This window comes from Meleagris gallopavo, chromosome 8 (genome assembly GCF_000146605.3).
Source record: "Meleagris gallopavo isolate NT-WF06-2002-E0010 breed Aviagen turkey brand Nicholas breeding stock chromosome 8, Turkey_5.1, whole genome shotgun sequence".
Lineage (NCBI taxonomy): Eukaryota > Metazoa > Chordata > Aves > Galliformes > Phasianidae > Meleagris > Meleagris gallopavo.
Window position 1 is genome coordinate 7,991,137 of NC_015018.2, and position 16,027 is coordinate 8,007,163.

Consider the following 16,027-nt stretch of genomic DNA (forward strand, 5'->3'; position numbering starts at 1 on the left):
TGATGTATGTACAAGATATGTCATCTATTTACTACTGGAAGACATATACTTTTTTTTTATGCTGTGGAGCTGGTAGAAATTCATTGTTAAGTCTGAATAGGTAAAGCAGTGCAATGTAGTTATTGGCCTTTTTCATGAGCTGATTTTTCTTATGTGGGTAACAAAAGCATCAGCACCATTGTATTTGTTTTCATAATGGTGCATCAAGAGCTGTGCCTTTGAGTTTGAAGAAAAATGAGCATAAATAAACAGGTAGGTCAAGAAACCCCACAATACAAAATCTTTGTTATTCCTTCAACATTTGGCATTCGATACTAGCTCCCCAATAAATCTTGCTTTGAGAAATAATTTTCAAGTCTTGCTTAAGTCTGACAGCAGTGAAAGTCCCTTGTGAACTCTGAAAAGGGTCTCAATCTAGTTGCTGATGTTTAGAGCTAAGCAAGATGAAAAATGCTGTAAATGACAGAATCTTTCTTCTAACAGATTTGACAAACATGGAGGCTGAACCTGTGAATGATGGAAGCTTTTTTATTGACTTGCCAAAAGCAATGGCTTTTGCAACTTGTGCAACTGAAATGAATAGTAAAAACACATCATGATGCAAGTTGCTGAATAATCACATATCCTTCCAGTAAGTAGAAGATACATTTTTGCGAACTAAACACTATGTTCACACACCAAAAAAAAAATATGTAGAGAAGATATACTTACAGACTTACTTAAAAGTAAGTCTGCTGCCTGGGTATTCAGCACCTGCAATTACTGTGTGACTTTGGGTAGACTGCCTAGCTCAGGTGCCTTGGTTTCTTCTTTCAAAGCAGGTGGTTCATAAGATCCGGAAGATCACTGTGTGAGGGATTATTACTCATCTTTGTGTATTTTCAGGAACTTGCTAGTTACTGTTGTATCAATAGGGTGATCTCTCTACTTGCTCGCTAAAATAAATTTCTGCTTTCCTACAAATCCCTAATAGAAAGCAGGTCAGTCAGCACTAGTTGTTTTTCTGTGGTAAATGTTTTTTGGTTTGTTTTTTATTTTCTCAAAGTGACCAGCTCTCTTAATGAGCATTTTGGGAACAGTGCTATTCAGGTGGTATAGTTTACCATTACTGTTACCAGTATTTCATCTTCTTGAGAAGCAATCCTCAATGAATTTATTGAAGTGTAATCAGCTAAAAACAGGAAATTCTAACACTACCTGATTTTCATCAGAAACCCCTGATACAGAGAGTATTGCAGGGCTATAGCACACCCAAAGCTCCCAGACAGATTGCATTGCCCAGCAGTGGCTGGGTAAGCACTGCATTGATGGAGAATTGGATTCTGTGCAGATACTGGGAATTCGGATGCATCTGCTGCCCTACTCACTGTGTACCACAAGATATCCACTCTCTCACTATGCCGAAGGGTATGGACCACCTGTGCGGGACAGTGGGGATAGCCATGCAGCTGTTGCCTGTAGTGTTAGAACTATTATTTGTAGATTAATGTAGGATTAAAGTGTGGGGAGATGGACAGCAAATGTAGCAGTAAAGATGCATGGGAGATGACTGGTCACTTTTAACAAGTGCTCATCATCACGAGAGATTGTTTACTGCATTCTGTAATCCTTTATTTTGACTATTTTGAATAAGGTTTGCACAGTTAGGGTTGTAGATGAAACAAGCAGCCTTGACTTACGTATCTTTGGTAGCTGCCTGAGGCTGCCCACCTGGCCAACAGCACAACTCCCTGAGCAGCTTCTCCCTGGGCCCTGATCCCTCATGTGTTTCAGCTGACAAGGAGGGCCCAGCTTCTCACTGCTATGCCCTGATCTAGCTTCTTTCTGGTGCAGTGGAGTTGAAGTTGTCCCTGGGGATGAGGGGAACACCCCACCTGCCTCAGTGTCTTCCTGATGAGCTCAAGTTGGCAGCAGTAGGGGAAAAGGGAGGAGAGTGCTACTGCGAGCCCTCCTGTGTACCACAGTGAGTGAACTTTGGTAAAGCAGCAAAGCCTCAAGCTGAGGAACAGTAAAAGTCCTCGGGCAAACATTAATCTTTCAAGGGCACACACTCTATTGGAAGCCACACAGAGAAATCCCCCTTTCCTCTAGCAAAATAAATCCATTTCAAATAAGTAAAACCTGTACTTAAACCTTGATAACAAAATCCACAGGGCTTTTTGAAAAAGCCAGTTGCTCCCCCACATATCTTTCTAGCTAGAACTGTGACACTAGAAAGATGAAATCTCATCAGTTTGCAAATCTCTAAATAAATTAATTGGTTGCAATACATTGACATTAGGTCAATGTATTGAAAGCAAAACAAATACAAACTGCAGTGTTCCCTTTTCAGCAGATACCAATGGCTGATAATCTGACGAAATGATCTCAGTCACTGACAGGCATGTTTAATTCCAGCTAGAGCCTAAACTGCCTCTTGCATTCACCCTACGAAGTCCCAGTGATACACAGTCTTAATAATGAATCTTTGCCCTTGATGCAGCGTTTTGTTTCCACTAAAACCTTTGGTATAAATTGCTATCTACATGAATGCAGCTTGCGTTCATTTTTTTGTTGTTTTTTCTCTTTTAGTTCTTCGTGCCTCTAAAAAAAAAAAATATCTCCTTTAGTATTTTTCCCTGCTAGTTCAGGATTCTGCAGCAGCAGAGGTTTTGTTTTAGTGACTGTGAAGAGTCTTTTCTGTATAGGTGTCACTGAATGTAATGGCGCCATCCAAGTTGTTATTTTCTAGATGATCTTAGATAGTCTTAGGTCTCTTTGCTCAGTAGTACATCTGAGATCCTGCAGCAGAGAGCTGGAGGAAAAGGGTAGTGTGGGAAATTCAGCAGACAAGGAAACTTTGGGATTAAATGCTGTAGCTTGCTCTGCTGTGGGGAGATAGAATTAATTGCCCAGCTGTAGTGGGGCACACAGTGATAGTGTGACTATTTGTGGGCAAAAGATGGGGTCCTTCGGAACATGCCCATCCTCACACATTCAACTGTGGCAGTGAACTGCTGTTCCAAGAGTGCTTCTACTTGACTGGCTTAGCTGTCCCAGCTGGCTGATACCCACTGCTGGGCTGAGTGCTGAGGCAGAAAATCAGTGCGCAAACAGCACCTACTGGGTAGGATTACTTCTGTTCTTCCTGTGACTCTTATAAGGCACTAAGTAAAAATGTGTGAAGCATTAGTATATATTACTTCTGCTATTATAGGTATATGTGATCACAGATTTTTCAGAAGTTGTTTTCATTTGCAAAGTTGGCCCCTCGACATACTTGAGCAACCTTAATACAGCCCTCTGTGCGCACGGCATTGGGAAAGGGCTCTTAATTACATAACCACAGACCAGAGGGAAGTAGCAGAGTGGGAAAAATAAAGGATAGGTGTGGACTGAAAGTTGTTTCTTGAGCAGATATTGGAAAACCCAGGAATAAAGATTCAGTCAAAAGAGAAAAATTTGTTGAGTGGACTAGAAGCCTAGGTGGTATGCATAGTCCGAGATTGCAGGCCAGAGAGATGTCTTACTGCTGCAGGATCACCTGAATGGTGCACTGGTGTGTTGCTTTGCACAGTACCTTTGTCAGCATATTCTTCTGGAGGAGTTCTGGAGGAACTAAGCCCAGAACTAAGCCCTTTTCTTGTGGTTGCTTCTGTGATTTTTCTGTGATTCATCATTATGGACCCTGCGGTTTGATTTGCTGCAGAAGTGCTGAGTTGTAGCTGTGCATCAGATCAGTAGTAGATGTTCTTTGAACGGATAACAACAGGGTTGCATTAGCTGGTTCAGTAAGCTAAGTGTGAGATACCCTGTTTGGACACACATAATTCCTGTGCAGTACTGGCATAACTTTCCCCTAGCCCTAGTTCTTTGTCTAGAAGTGTCTGTAGTGAGGAAAGTCATACCTTCTTGAGAAAATGGCATTTATTTCACAGCATCTCTAATATTTATGAAGTACTACTATCGTCCTGGCATGTGCTATAGAAAACCCCGAGGAAATTAATAATTCTATCTTGAGAGCAAACTTTGAGCAGTGTGCAGTAAATTATGGTTTGGTGGACAAGAGGGATAGAGGTACAGTGAGAACATAAATAGAAGTTGGACTGAAATGGACACTGCAGTGATATTAAAACAAAGAGTGTAAGGCTGTTTAGGTTAAGCTAAACAAAAAAAAGTGGACTGCTATAGAGAAAGAGAGGAGCAAGTTATATGTTGATTGATGTGTGGTCCCAGGCTAAATGGGTCCTTCCCCACAGTTTGTCAGTTAAGAGATTCCCTTTGTAGAAGGGAAAAGGCCCAATGGGTTGTGGGAGTGAATGCATGGAAATGAGAACAGCAGAGCAGACATGGAAGCTGTGAGGAAAGTAAAGATTTGGCAGCTTTTAAACACTGCTCTGCTGATCAATCATGTAACTGATGTTCTGATCTTGGAGGACTTGGAGGACTACTGGGAAGAAGGAGAGAGGAAGATAAGCACAGCAGCAGCCACAGGTGTCCAGCAAGCCTGACTATAGGAGTGCTGGGAGAATGAGGAAGCCAGTTGTGGTCACGGCCAGCTCTTGGAGCATTAAGGACAGTGCTGAGACCCTAGAGTTAACTACTGTCCTGTGGCCGTGACCTGGGTTTGGATTAAGAAGTCAAACTGATCTTGTGCTGATCTGTTGTGGAGGGGTTAGTATTTGCTTCTGGCTACGGAAGCAAACAGAAATGCTACAGAAATGTCTAATCCTTTCTCCTAGGCACTTTCCACTATTGTTGGCAACACTTCACAAAAGTCCTTTTAAGTTAAGGAGAATTTTTATTTTTTTTAATCATTAAGAGGTATGTTTCTCAGTTTTAATGCTCGCTTGCTTGTTTTGCACCACAGGAGGATTAACTGGAGCAGTTGGCTTAACTTCTTTATGCTGTGCATTCATTTGTATCCTTCCAGCATGTCCCTTCTAATTCATATTCTTACTAAAATAAGCAATCCCTATTGTTCTTCTTTTTTTTTTTTCCTGGCAATTTCACTAGGTGAGCCATGGTCCCTTATGAGACTCCTGGGATTGTTCAGGTAAATAGTACGTTATATACAGATCATTTTCTGGGACATTAGTCATGTTTATTTTTTTTTTTGGAGAATAGATTCTATTACTAGAGAAATTTTCAAGTGTGAAAAAAAGAAAGGAAAATGACTTATCTGGTGAAATTTTGGAGTGGTTAACTTTAGCCCCAGGAAATGTTCTGGGGAAAGTTATTTATCATACAGTTTATCAGCTGCAGAATATAAGGAAGTTATTAAAAAACAAACAAACAACAAAGCACTGAACCACAAAAAACCAACACTATGGATTTGTGAAAAACAAATTTCATCAAACTAACCTAATTTAGACTAGATACTAGGAAGAAATTCTTTACTGTGAGGGTAGCAAGACTCTGGAACAGATTGCATAGAGAAGTTGTGGATGCCTCCCTCTCTGCGGGTGTACAAAACCAGGCTTGATGGGGCTGTGAGCAACCTGGTTTAGTGGGAGGTGTTCCTGTCCATAGCAAGGGCTTGAAACTTAGGTGATCGTAAAGGTCATTTCCAACCCAAACCATTCTATGATTCTGATTTCTTTTTCGGGAGGACAATAGACTCTGTGTGTGTATATGTGTGTATATATACATGTATTTTGACAATTTGACTTCTGTCAAGCTTTTGACATTTTTTACATCTTTATATACAGCACAGGGAAACATATCCAGCTGCACACAGTGAATTAAAACCTACTCACATGCGGTTGTAGTTTAGTGACAGAGTGAAAGAGTATTTAAAGTGAGGCCAAACCTCCACTTCTATTAAGTATTTTCATTAAGGACTTGGATAATGAAATAGAGGTTGAATTGGTTAAATGTAGAGAAGACATCAGGCTGTTATGCTGTAGGGACAAGAGAAGACAAAATTGGAATTCATAAGGGACATGTTACTTTGAAAGTAAGTCCTAAATCAACAAGATCAAGTTCAACTTTTCAACTTTTCGAAACTCTATACCTAAGGAGGGATAAGGGATGTGCTGGAGTGAAAAATGGAGAGTAATAACTGCTTGCACACTGTGAAGTCAAGATTTTGGAGTGGACAGTGACTGAATATAGGTCAACAATGCGGTATTCTTACAAAACCACATGTTTTGTCATGTAATAAGAATGTGCATAAGTTGGAGGAATTCACGGAAAGAATGACAAGGGAGATAAGAATTTACAAAACATAGAATATAAATAGTGTTGAAAGAATTAGTTATGTTTAATATAAAAGAAAAATAGACAGCATAATGGTACCCCTATTTGCAGCATCTTTTGTGCAGATAGTGACAGCAAATTGTTCTTTATACTTTGGGCAGAATAACAAAACATTTTGATGTGGAAAAAAAATCCAGGTTGAAGGTTAGAAAAACCTTGTAACAAGTTATGTGAAAAGGAAGCTTCTCTTTTCTGGAGATGTTTACGAGAAAACTGGCCAAATATTTGTTAGAAATATGGGAGTTAGGATGCACATAACCACACAAGATTGAAAAGTAATGCCTTGATACTACCAATCTGACACAATTTTTCTGTGATTGATTTATCCCCCTGTCCTATTAGGAAAATAGACTATATTTTTCTTTTAAAATCTTTTGTATAAAATCACTTAGCAGTCTGAACTCCCTATATGGATTTAAGTCTTCATTAGTGTCTTCCTTTCCAGAACTGTTATTTTTTTGGTGCTCTGATAGCTTCTCTTCACTTGAGGACTTTCATCTGTGGGGTGGCTGTTCCAGCTAGAACACTGAAAATGTACTCAGGGAGAGGATTTGAACTGTTTGATCCTATACAATACTCATCACAGTTTTTAAGTGAAGTGGTAGGCCACACCTTGATAAAGCCAGGGTGAGCTACTCTACCATGTGAAGTGCTTTGTAGAGTGAATGATAGAAAATCCCAGCAGACTTCACCCAGAAGGAAAGACTTCAGTTATGCAGTCCAAAGGAGTTTTGTTTTAATGTTAGCATATCACAATTAAGGGAAAGGAAGAGATTGTACTGGAATAACATTTGAGAAGAGCAGTAAGGTACAATCATAGTACTGGAGCGCTCTAAGGAGCAAAAATAAGAGGGATGTTGGGTTCCAGACAAAAGCAATCCACTACCCTTTTTCTGCTTTAATGTATGTGACCTGAAACAAGTAAGACAAAAGACAGATGCAATCTTTTGCGTGGGGGTCTGAATATTTCCTGTATTTCACTTACATTTCCAACCAACAAGGAATTAGAAAACTGAAATACTTTCAGTCTTGTAGAGTGTTGTAATGGAGGAGAGCAAAGTTATTTTTTCCCCCTTTATTATGAAAAAGAACATAATATTCTTATAATTGAAGGAGCAGAAAGATTTCACTCGTTTTTATGCACTGGCATGTATTCTTCAAGAACATGTTAAAAGCATGATTTTTCAGTTGCATTTAGAATTCCATTTCTACTTTCGGATTTTTTTACAACAGCTTTCTTGTGGGCAGATCAGTCTGTAACATTAACCAGTGCCTTTTCTTCGACCATAAATGGCCACATTCTTGTTGTTTTTGGTGAGAAATTGGACGTTGGCTTTTTTTTCAGTAGTAATTAAGTCGTCTTTTGTGCATTGCATGAGAATCAAGCACATGCAGTGTTCTGAGAAGGTGATTTTAGAACTGTTGTGTTTGAAAGACCACAGAGCCATCCAAATGTTATCTCTGCACTGTGGCATCTTCTGAGTGAGGGATTTTTAATTGTAGCAAAAGGTAAAAGGCATCAAATTTCCTCTGTAGTAACACCTGCATGCCAAACATGTCCTGATACTAGCAAAGTGGTTGCTCTGCTCTTTCAGAAATAGTGTAGAGAATAAAAAGCAGGAAAACCTGACCTTTTGCCTATGATAATGCATTTGCGGTTCTGTTTGTACAGCTTAATATGTGGGTCCTTCATGAAATTCTTTCATAAGAGTGACATATGTCAGATGATGCTCTTAAAGGATGTTTGGCTTCATATACATAACAATTACATTTTTGATTGCACGTAATATAGTATGAAATGATGCCATCAGCACCTATTAGCTTTGAAAGATAAAAACAATCTCAATCCCAAGCATATTTTAGAAATTTGCTAGAGCTGTAATTCTATAATATTCTAAGTCTTTGTCTTGGTTCATTTTCTGACTAATGTAAATGTTTCTTTTAGCTTCAGCCCTTGAGTGTTTTCAATTTGCATAGTGGATATTAAGTTAGGAGCCCATATAGGCTGCCAATCACAGGCAGTGAACAACTGTACCTTCATATCCCACCAGGTAATGCAGTACTGGTTATTCTCATGTGTGCCATAAAGAGTTATCAGCACCAGAATTCATGTGACCTCTCAGCAACTTCTCTCTGATGAAATAGTTTTCCTTTCATCCAAGAAACTATGAAGTTGTTTAATAATTTTGGCAAGGCCAAAAAACAGTTTGCTATACAGTGACAATTATTAGTATGTGAGGAAATGATCATGGAACTAGAATATAATCCGAGAACATAACTATTGATATTTGAGGGAAAAATGTGCATGTGTGCACCTGTATATCTGTATGTTAGAAGATAAGCAACTCTGTGAAGGATTGCTTTATGTTTGCTTTGTTTTCTGTCATATGCTAATTATTTATATTTTACAAAACTGCAGAAGCATTTGTCATATTCCAGTATTCCAACATGGTGAGAAATACAATCAGCCAACATGCGAGAGTGAAATAGAATATTGGGCTTATTTAAGGAAATGCATCAAGCCCTCAGAGTGCAAAAATCTAGAAAAAAACGGAATATCCCAATAATGCATTTGAAAAAACAAATCCCACATTCTACTCTAATTGCTGATTCCTTAACCTTATAATTAGGTATCAGGTTCTAACTAGTGATAATTCCTTTTTTCCAATGTTGAAGAGTTTGATGTGCCTTAGCCTTGAAGGAAAGCTTTTAAAATACTTCTTGTTATGTTATCCCATATAATGTTTTGGAGATCTCAGATTGTTTTATTTTCTGAACAGGAAACTTCATTCAGTTCTCTGCACCCAGACAACTTGTTTTTGTTTCTTAGCAGCCTGACAGCAATATATGCTTCTAAGGCTTCAGTTAGATTGACATTCATGAGCAGAAGGTATACATTTCACCTTCACCATGCCCTCCTGAAAATCAGCATGATGTGTGCCATATAGCTAATTTATCTCTCATCCCATGACAGTAAAACTACACAAGGATGACACCTATTCAGGGTGACAAGCAGATTAATTTTTTCTGTCACTATTTCCATCACGCTCCTTATTACTATGCAGATACTTTGTCCATGAAATCTCCTGACCTGTTTGATAACCTTCTGCAGAATGTTAACCAAACACCAGTTTAAAGGGTATTTTAGAGCACAGTTTTCTGCTATCCTTCATCTCAACTTGCTAATAACTTCATTGTATCAAATGACAGACACCCATGCCAAGATGTAGAGAAGGTATTTCTTACTTGGTAGCATGTTGATTTTTAAGCAGGGAAACTTTGTCTTTGTGCCTGTTAACTCATTTCTTAACACCTATACTGTGGTTGCCAATAGGAATAAATAAATTCATTTTTAAAATTCATTTTTAATCCCCAGAACCAGATAATGAGAGGCAGGATGCAATCCTACTTCCTATGAAGTTGGAGGGACGATGCTTTATTGACTTTCTAGGCTCTCCTTTTCTCCCAAAAGCAGAAATGAAGTGTATTCACGTCTGTCAAACCACTGTGACACATCTGGAGCGATTTTGGAAACTTTCTCCTTTCTTGCTACACTGCAGCACCTGTATAGAGCTTTGAAATTTTGAAATTAGTTTTTCAGAGAAGGGAAAATGAGCAAAGTAAGTAAGTTTGGTGAGCAAGTGTTGTTTGTTTTATTTAAAATGTATACCAGTCCTGGAAGAGATAGGGTTGTAAACAGCCATGCTGTTTTCTGTGCTTTCATAGCCAGGGCTTGCAAACCAACTCCTGTTTCCTGGGAAACTACTGAGTCACAGTAATTACCTAATTATTTCTGGATAGTAGATAGGGTCTGTAAAACGCCTAAGCTCTGTCTGTCCCCTAAAGGGGCTGTCACATAAGAAGCAAAGATGTTGTATTAGGGTTTTCTTTAAAGATGAAAACATCCATCTTTTAAACACAGTTTGTGAATAAGATTATTTCAATCCAAAGAATTCAATCTGAGTAGCTTATTTTGTTGGTTTTTTTCATCAAAATAAAATTGGAGAAAATACATAATTTTTGGTTAAAACACTTTTAACTTCAGTTAAGAAGTTCTTACGAAAACACAGCCAAACAGAAAGTTTATATAAAACAAACATAGAAATATATTTTAGAAATTAGTTTCTGAAATCATTATATATATGTAATGATATTATACAAATAATTAAATAAATTATATAATATATATATATTTTTACTCTGGATTCCCTTTTTGTCCTTGTTTTCTGTTGTGAATGAAATAGCTTGACAAACTCATATTCTTTTGTATAACTGAACTGAATGATTTTTAATAGAAGACAGTGTACCATTTTTTCCTGCACATTGCTCTCTGCCTAATTGAATGTAACATTGCTTTTCAGTGGCACTTGCTCTAAGAATTTAAAAAGCTATTTTCTCTTGACAGTGTCTCACAGTTAGATGGCTATTAGATTATTATGTCACCTTGGAAATTTGTTTTTCTCTGTAAAAGAAAGAAAAGGTAATGTTTTTGTAACTGGCAAATAAGGTGATCTTTTAAAGTAAATTCTTAAAGTAAGTTCTCACAGAGGTTAAAAAGAGGTGTATTTATCTGCAAAGTAATAAAGAAAAATGATAGTATCTCCATTATTAAGAAAAGTTTGCTTAGCGTATGAGTCAATTATTATTAGTCAGTGCTAGAGAGAGCTTTTCAAATTGAGCTACGTTAAATAACTTTATGATGACTTTATAAACTGTAGTAGCATTACCAATCACAGTGTAGGAAATGATATTGCTGGGCAAGTAAATACATAGTTATGCCTCAGTAGCTGCTAAATGTCTCTGTACCAAGACCAACAATCTCCATATCTTGGAGTTTACATAGTTAAGCCAGTGTAGTCTGTGATGTAGAGAGGAAAATGTCCCTAAGGTCACTTCCATCCTGTGCCATTAAAGAGGAGGCCTATGAAAACAGATTAAGCATGGTACTTAAATTGCGAAGGCATCACTGTGAAGTGTATTGAAAGTGAAAATATCTTTTGGTCCACATTCAAGGACCAATATCTCAATTGGCATGTTCTTTTCTGTTTAGAAATCTTCTGTAATTTATCATAGTAGAATGACCTGTTTCAACTTAATTTGTAGTTGTTATACCAAGGAAGCACTCTGAATATTATTTACTGAACATTGGCAAACTGGAGAACCAGAGCAATTTTTCCATTGACGTATCCAAAATTTTTAACTGTTTCAGTTGGCATAAATTATGAGGAATTTGACAAGGTGCTGGGTGGTGATCTGTGGTGTGCTCATGCCGTGGGGTTTGCCTTGCAGCAGTACTGGGACCAATTGAGGCCCAACTTGAGCTGAGAGGGCTGCTCTGTGGGGCAGCTGGCAAGATGCCCCTTCATGGGAGCCTGGGCCATCTGTGCACATGGCTCAAGAGAGGCTGTTCTTAGAAGAAAGGAGCTCTCAGGGGCTGGTTCCTGGGGCTTGAGTGTCCAAGGAGAGGTGTGTAATTGGGGATTCCCATGGCAACAGGCTTGTGGGAGCTGCCAAGGCAAAAGGGGAAGGTGAATGCAAGGTGAAGGACAGAAAATGCCTGGGAGAGGTGGCAGGAGGAGGCACCAGCTGCAGCCTGCATCTCCTCAGGAGCTGGTCCTGGGAGTGATGAGTCTCTTGATATCTCTTCGGTGGAAAACTTCAGTTTTTCTTGGGGAAAAAACTGCCCTTTAGCTGCAACTTTACATTTAAAGGGTAAAGCAGTACAGTGCATCACTTGGTCGTAAGTGGTGGAGCTGCTCTTTTAAGAGTGCTAGGAATTGTATTAATGCAGAAGATAATTTTTACCTGTTGTTAATTATTTAAAAAGTACTGATGGAAAGAACAAAAAAGATTGAGTGCAGTAGGGAAGTTAAAGGTTTCCCTGGGAAGACTTTAATATTTTATGCTGAGATTTGTTTTTATGAGCCAACTTACAGTCACAGCAGGTATTAACTAAAATGTCCTGAGAAAGGACTGTGATTTCCTCCTGTTCCCCCTGTCCTTAGGGCTGGTGCTTCGTTTGAAGTTACATTGAGCAGCTGTGGAAGTACACAGTGCTGTTGGCTCTCTCCTTTTAGATGTGGGTTATGTTTCTCTCTGGTCGCTGTGGCTGTGGGTTCAGCCTCTGGGAGCAGAGTTGACCTCCACAATTTATCTCTCAGTTTCCAGTTTCACACTGTGGGTTTCATGCACAGGGGTGGCTTGCTTCAGGTTTGCTGATGCTTGCCTCAAGGCAATTAGAAGCAGCATTGCTGTTATAACCAGGAGCCTACTGGAGAAGCCTGTGTGTGGGGGGCCCCTTTGTCCATGCTGCAGAGAAGTCACTTGTGGAGTTAGCCTGGACCTGGCCTGGAGGCCAAGTCTTGCCATACAGATGTGAAAGGAAACTTCCCTCTTTTGGGCTGGCTGATTTAACTGTGTTCTGCAACCTGGGATACTGCAGGGCACCTGGACACAGATGGGTGTGTGTTCAACTGTTTGCCTGAGGTAGCTGCTGGCCAATGGTTTATCCTGCGTGGTGGCCATTTGGCTGAGGGTCTCAATGTGTGGCAGCCAGTTGTCTGAGGTGGCCATTTGCCCAAGGTGCCCAGGCAAAGGCCAGGCTATTCTTGCACTGATAACAGTCTCGTAGACTATCATGCCTTTGTTGAACTACTGAGCAGAAATGCAGTCTGAAGAAGAGGAAGGCTGAAGAGGCAGCTGGAGTAGCTGGCACAGTCTGCCTGACAGGGAGAAATAAAGGGAGATCTTGAAGGGAAAAAATTCCCTCTGAAGTTTACCTTTAATTTCAGAGTATGATGTAGCCAGGCACCCAAAAAGTATAAGAAATGTCAAACTGTTGTTTCTTTTATTTTTATTTAAGGGAAGGAAATGAACTGTTCTGAAGCAATTTTCCAACAGGCTTGTACTTAATTTGACAAGGTAGACTTGAATCAAGATAATTTCCAGTGTGAGAAAGAATTGAGGACTACCTCATAATAATAAAATCATTACCAATCTTTAAGAAGAGTAAAGCAATTTAGAATAAAGGACATAAACTTAAACACAGTTCAAGAGTAAGCACTGAAATATGTTTTGGAAGCACTTATTTTTACAGCTAAATCATGTATTTCTTGGTATCTGAAGATAAACAGGGATTCTGTTAAAAAGAGAGATGGTTGTCATTTGCTTATGGGTTAATTTAAATTTCAATCACCTGCAGAAATAAGTTACACACAAATATCTGTGCAGCCCCATTTTTCTGATCTTTTAAAAACCTTGGACCAGGCAGTGTTAAAACCCTTTGAATGCACAAGGAGGGAAGAAATCACTGAGGAGAGCAGAGAGAATAAAGTATGAGGCTTCAGTAAATAAGACAGGGAGAAGGAATAAAGGCACATGTCCATAAGGCAAGTTACTCAACAAGTAGTGGAGAATGGATAGCAGTATAAGAAGAAAGATATTATCAAACAGGAAATCACTGAAGTAAAAGGTCAGGTAAGGAATGGTGCTGAGTGTAGCTGTCACATATGAGTCAGACTGCCTTGAGGTGAGTGGGAGAGTTGAATGCAGGTGCTCCCAAGAAGGTAATTACAACTGCCTGCCATAGTGTCTTCTTTGCTCAGCACAATATTTATAATTGATTTGTTGCAGTACTTGCCTCTGTTATCTAGGATTGAGATAATTTTTCTGCCTTCACTCAACTAGTCCAGGTTTGTTTGTATGCAGGACTGCTTTTGAAGACTTTTTCTAAACTGTTGCAAAACATGATGGTGACTGGCTACCAGTTATTCTTCATCACTGGCTTGGAGTGTATGACATAAGGTGTGTTTGACACAAAGCCTGAGTGCTTTTGCTATACTTACTATTGTGAGCAACATAAAAAATAACTGATCTGTTTGGACACTGAAATTCTTATCCTTGTCTGGTGTAAGGCTTGTTTTGTAAACATAAGTAGTATCTCAGAGATATCCACAGTGCAAAGGCTGCCTCTCAGCCTTTTTCCAAGAAAGAGATAGCAAGAATCCCATTGGGACAGGGGAAGATGGTGCTTTTTCTGCCCTCTGGGAAATACTTCAGTGCTCTCAGCTGGCAGTGGACTTCTGCATCTGTGACTGGGACCTGCCTCTTCCATCTCTAAGGAAGAAATATGAAATCCTGTCTGTAAGAGACCTGTTATGTCATGGCCTGAACTGGTGATTGAGCACCTGGTGAAGGGGGTGGCTGGCCCTAGGGAGCACAGGTGCAAGCTATTCACCTGGGCTTCCCACATGACTTCAGGGAAGTCATTGGGTCTAGCCTCCCAATGGAGATTGCCTCTTAGTTGAAGCCTGCTTACTGAGAAGGTGTGTTCTGTAGCTAGAGACCCCATAGTCAGTTGGGCAAGTAAACTTTTTTAATATATGATTACTGATATCCTAACAACACTTTGCCTGGAATTGCAAATAGCCTATCAGAAACAATTACATCGTTTCCAAGGACCAACTTTATGCAGAAAGTAAGTAAGGTTAGCTGGGGGAAAAAAAAAAAGGCAAGTAAAGTCATCAGGTAGGAAAAAAACTCATCTTACTCTTTCAGACATATGATCTTGTCTAATACCCAGGCAGATTTATCTGAGCCTATATGACATTTTTGGAAAAATCTTCTGAATAAGCTAATGTTTTTGAGTGTTTAGGTAGTTTCTCTCTGGATTTACCTAACTTTGTGGATACTCCTGGGAGGGAGAAAAAATCCTTTTAAATCACAACAGCAGTAGTCACACAATTATAATTTTGTTTATGTAATAGTAATTGCAAATGCTATATTGAAAAGAGGTGTTTCTTTCACTACAATAAGCTCCAAAGCCAACTTCTGTTATCCAGGTTTATAATAGAGTCAGTTCTATGCTATTGGTGTGCAATCACGTGGGGGAAAAAAAGTAGAACAGTAAGAATTGGGTGATTATTAACTGGTTTGAGACAACCTTGGTCTTAGCTTGAAACAGTGTGCCTTCTTTTGTACTTCAGTGTTTTCAGATATCTTTGCAGGTTACTGTTGTCATCTTTTCTAATTTTACTGTTTAAAGAATCTTTAAAGAGTTTAAAGAATGCTGCATTACATTTTTCCTAGCTTCACGTGTCAAGGCCTTTTGGTCAATATTTTGCCCAAACTTTGGGGATGAGAGTGTACGTGGCATCAGCATAACTTGTTTCCAGAAAAATGTTGCCTGTGCAAAAAGTGAGAAGTTTATGTTTCTAATGTAATGGATACTGTTTCATTGTATCACTGTTTCATAACTTGTGATGCTGCAGAATTAGAATGCTGACTAAATTCGTTTTCCTTCTGCAGGGGAATTGCCAGATCCTGGCCTGAACCAATAGTGGAGCACCCAGGTTGGATGGCATAGATGACCCAGGGAGCTAAGGTGCAAGCAATGTACCTGAGTGACTGGCAGGTGTGGAGACAGGATCCACCTCTCCTTGCACTCACTCAAGGATTAGCAGCCTAGGGTGCACCATTGCTCTGGATAGAAATCATACTCTTTTTCAAGCTGTCTCTGCTCTTGGAAGGAGTGAGCCTATTTTTCTTCTTTGTTACCTAGTTGTATCCCATTAGAAGGCAATGTCATCATCATCTTCTGCTGGACACCTTCATGTTTTTTTTCTTGTCTGTTAAACTGATGAAGGCTCACAAGGACCTGAAATTGCATTTTAGTTTCTCATTTTTTGGCAGCATCTTAAATCATTCCTTTATAGGTGCAGGAAAAACATGAGAGCCTCTTATAAAAGTTAGCTAGTTGCAGGTTTGTTGAAATCCATATATATATATA

At 39.2% G+C, this 16,027-nt stretch overlaps 1 protein-coding gene across 1 annotated transcript in view; it reads left to right on the plus strand.

Moving 5' to 3' along the window:
* The first annotated feature begins 4,328 nt into the window (after positions 1-4,328).
* The window catches only part of LOC100539460 (solute carrier family 22 member 15-like), a 31,940-nt gene continuing 20,241 nt past the window's right edge, over positions 4,329-16,027 (plus strand). The window contains exon 1 of the mRNA XM_031554565.1: positions 4,329-4,473. Within this exon, the coding sequence (XP_031410425.1) occupies positions 4,329-4,473 (145 nt within the window). The remainder of the gene's footprint in view (positions 4,474-16,027) is intronic.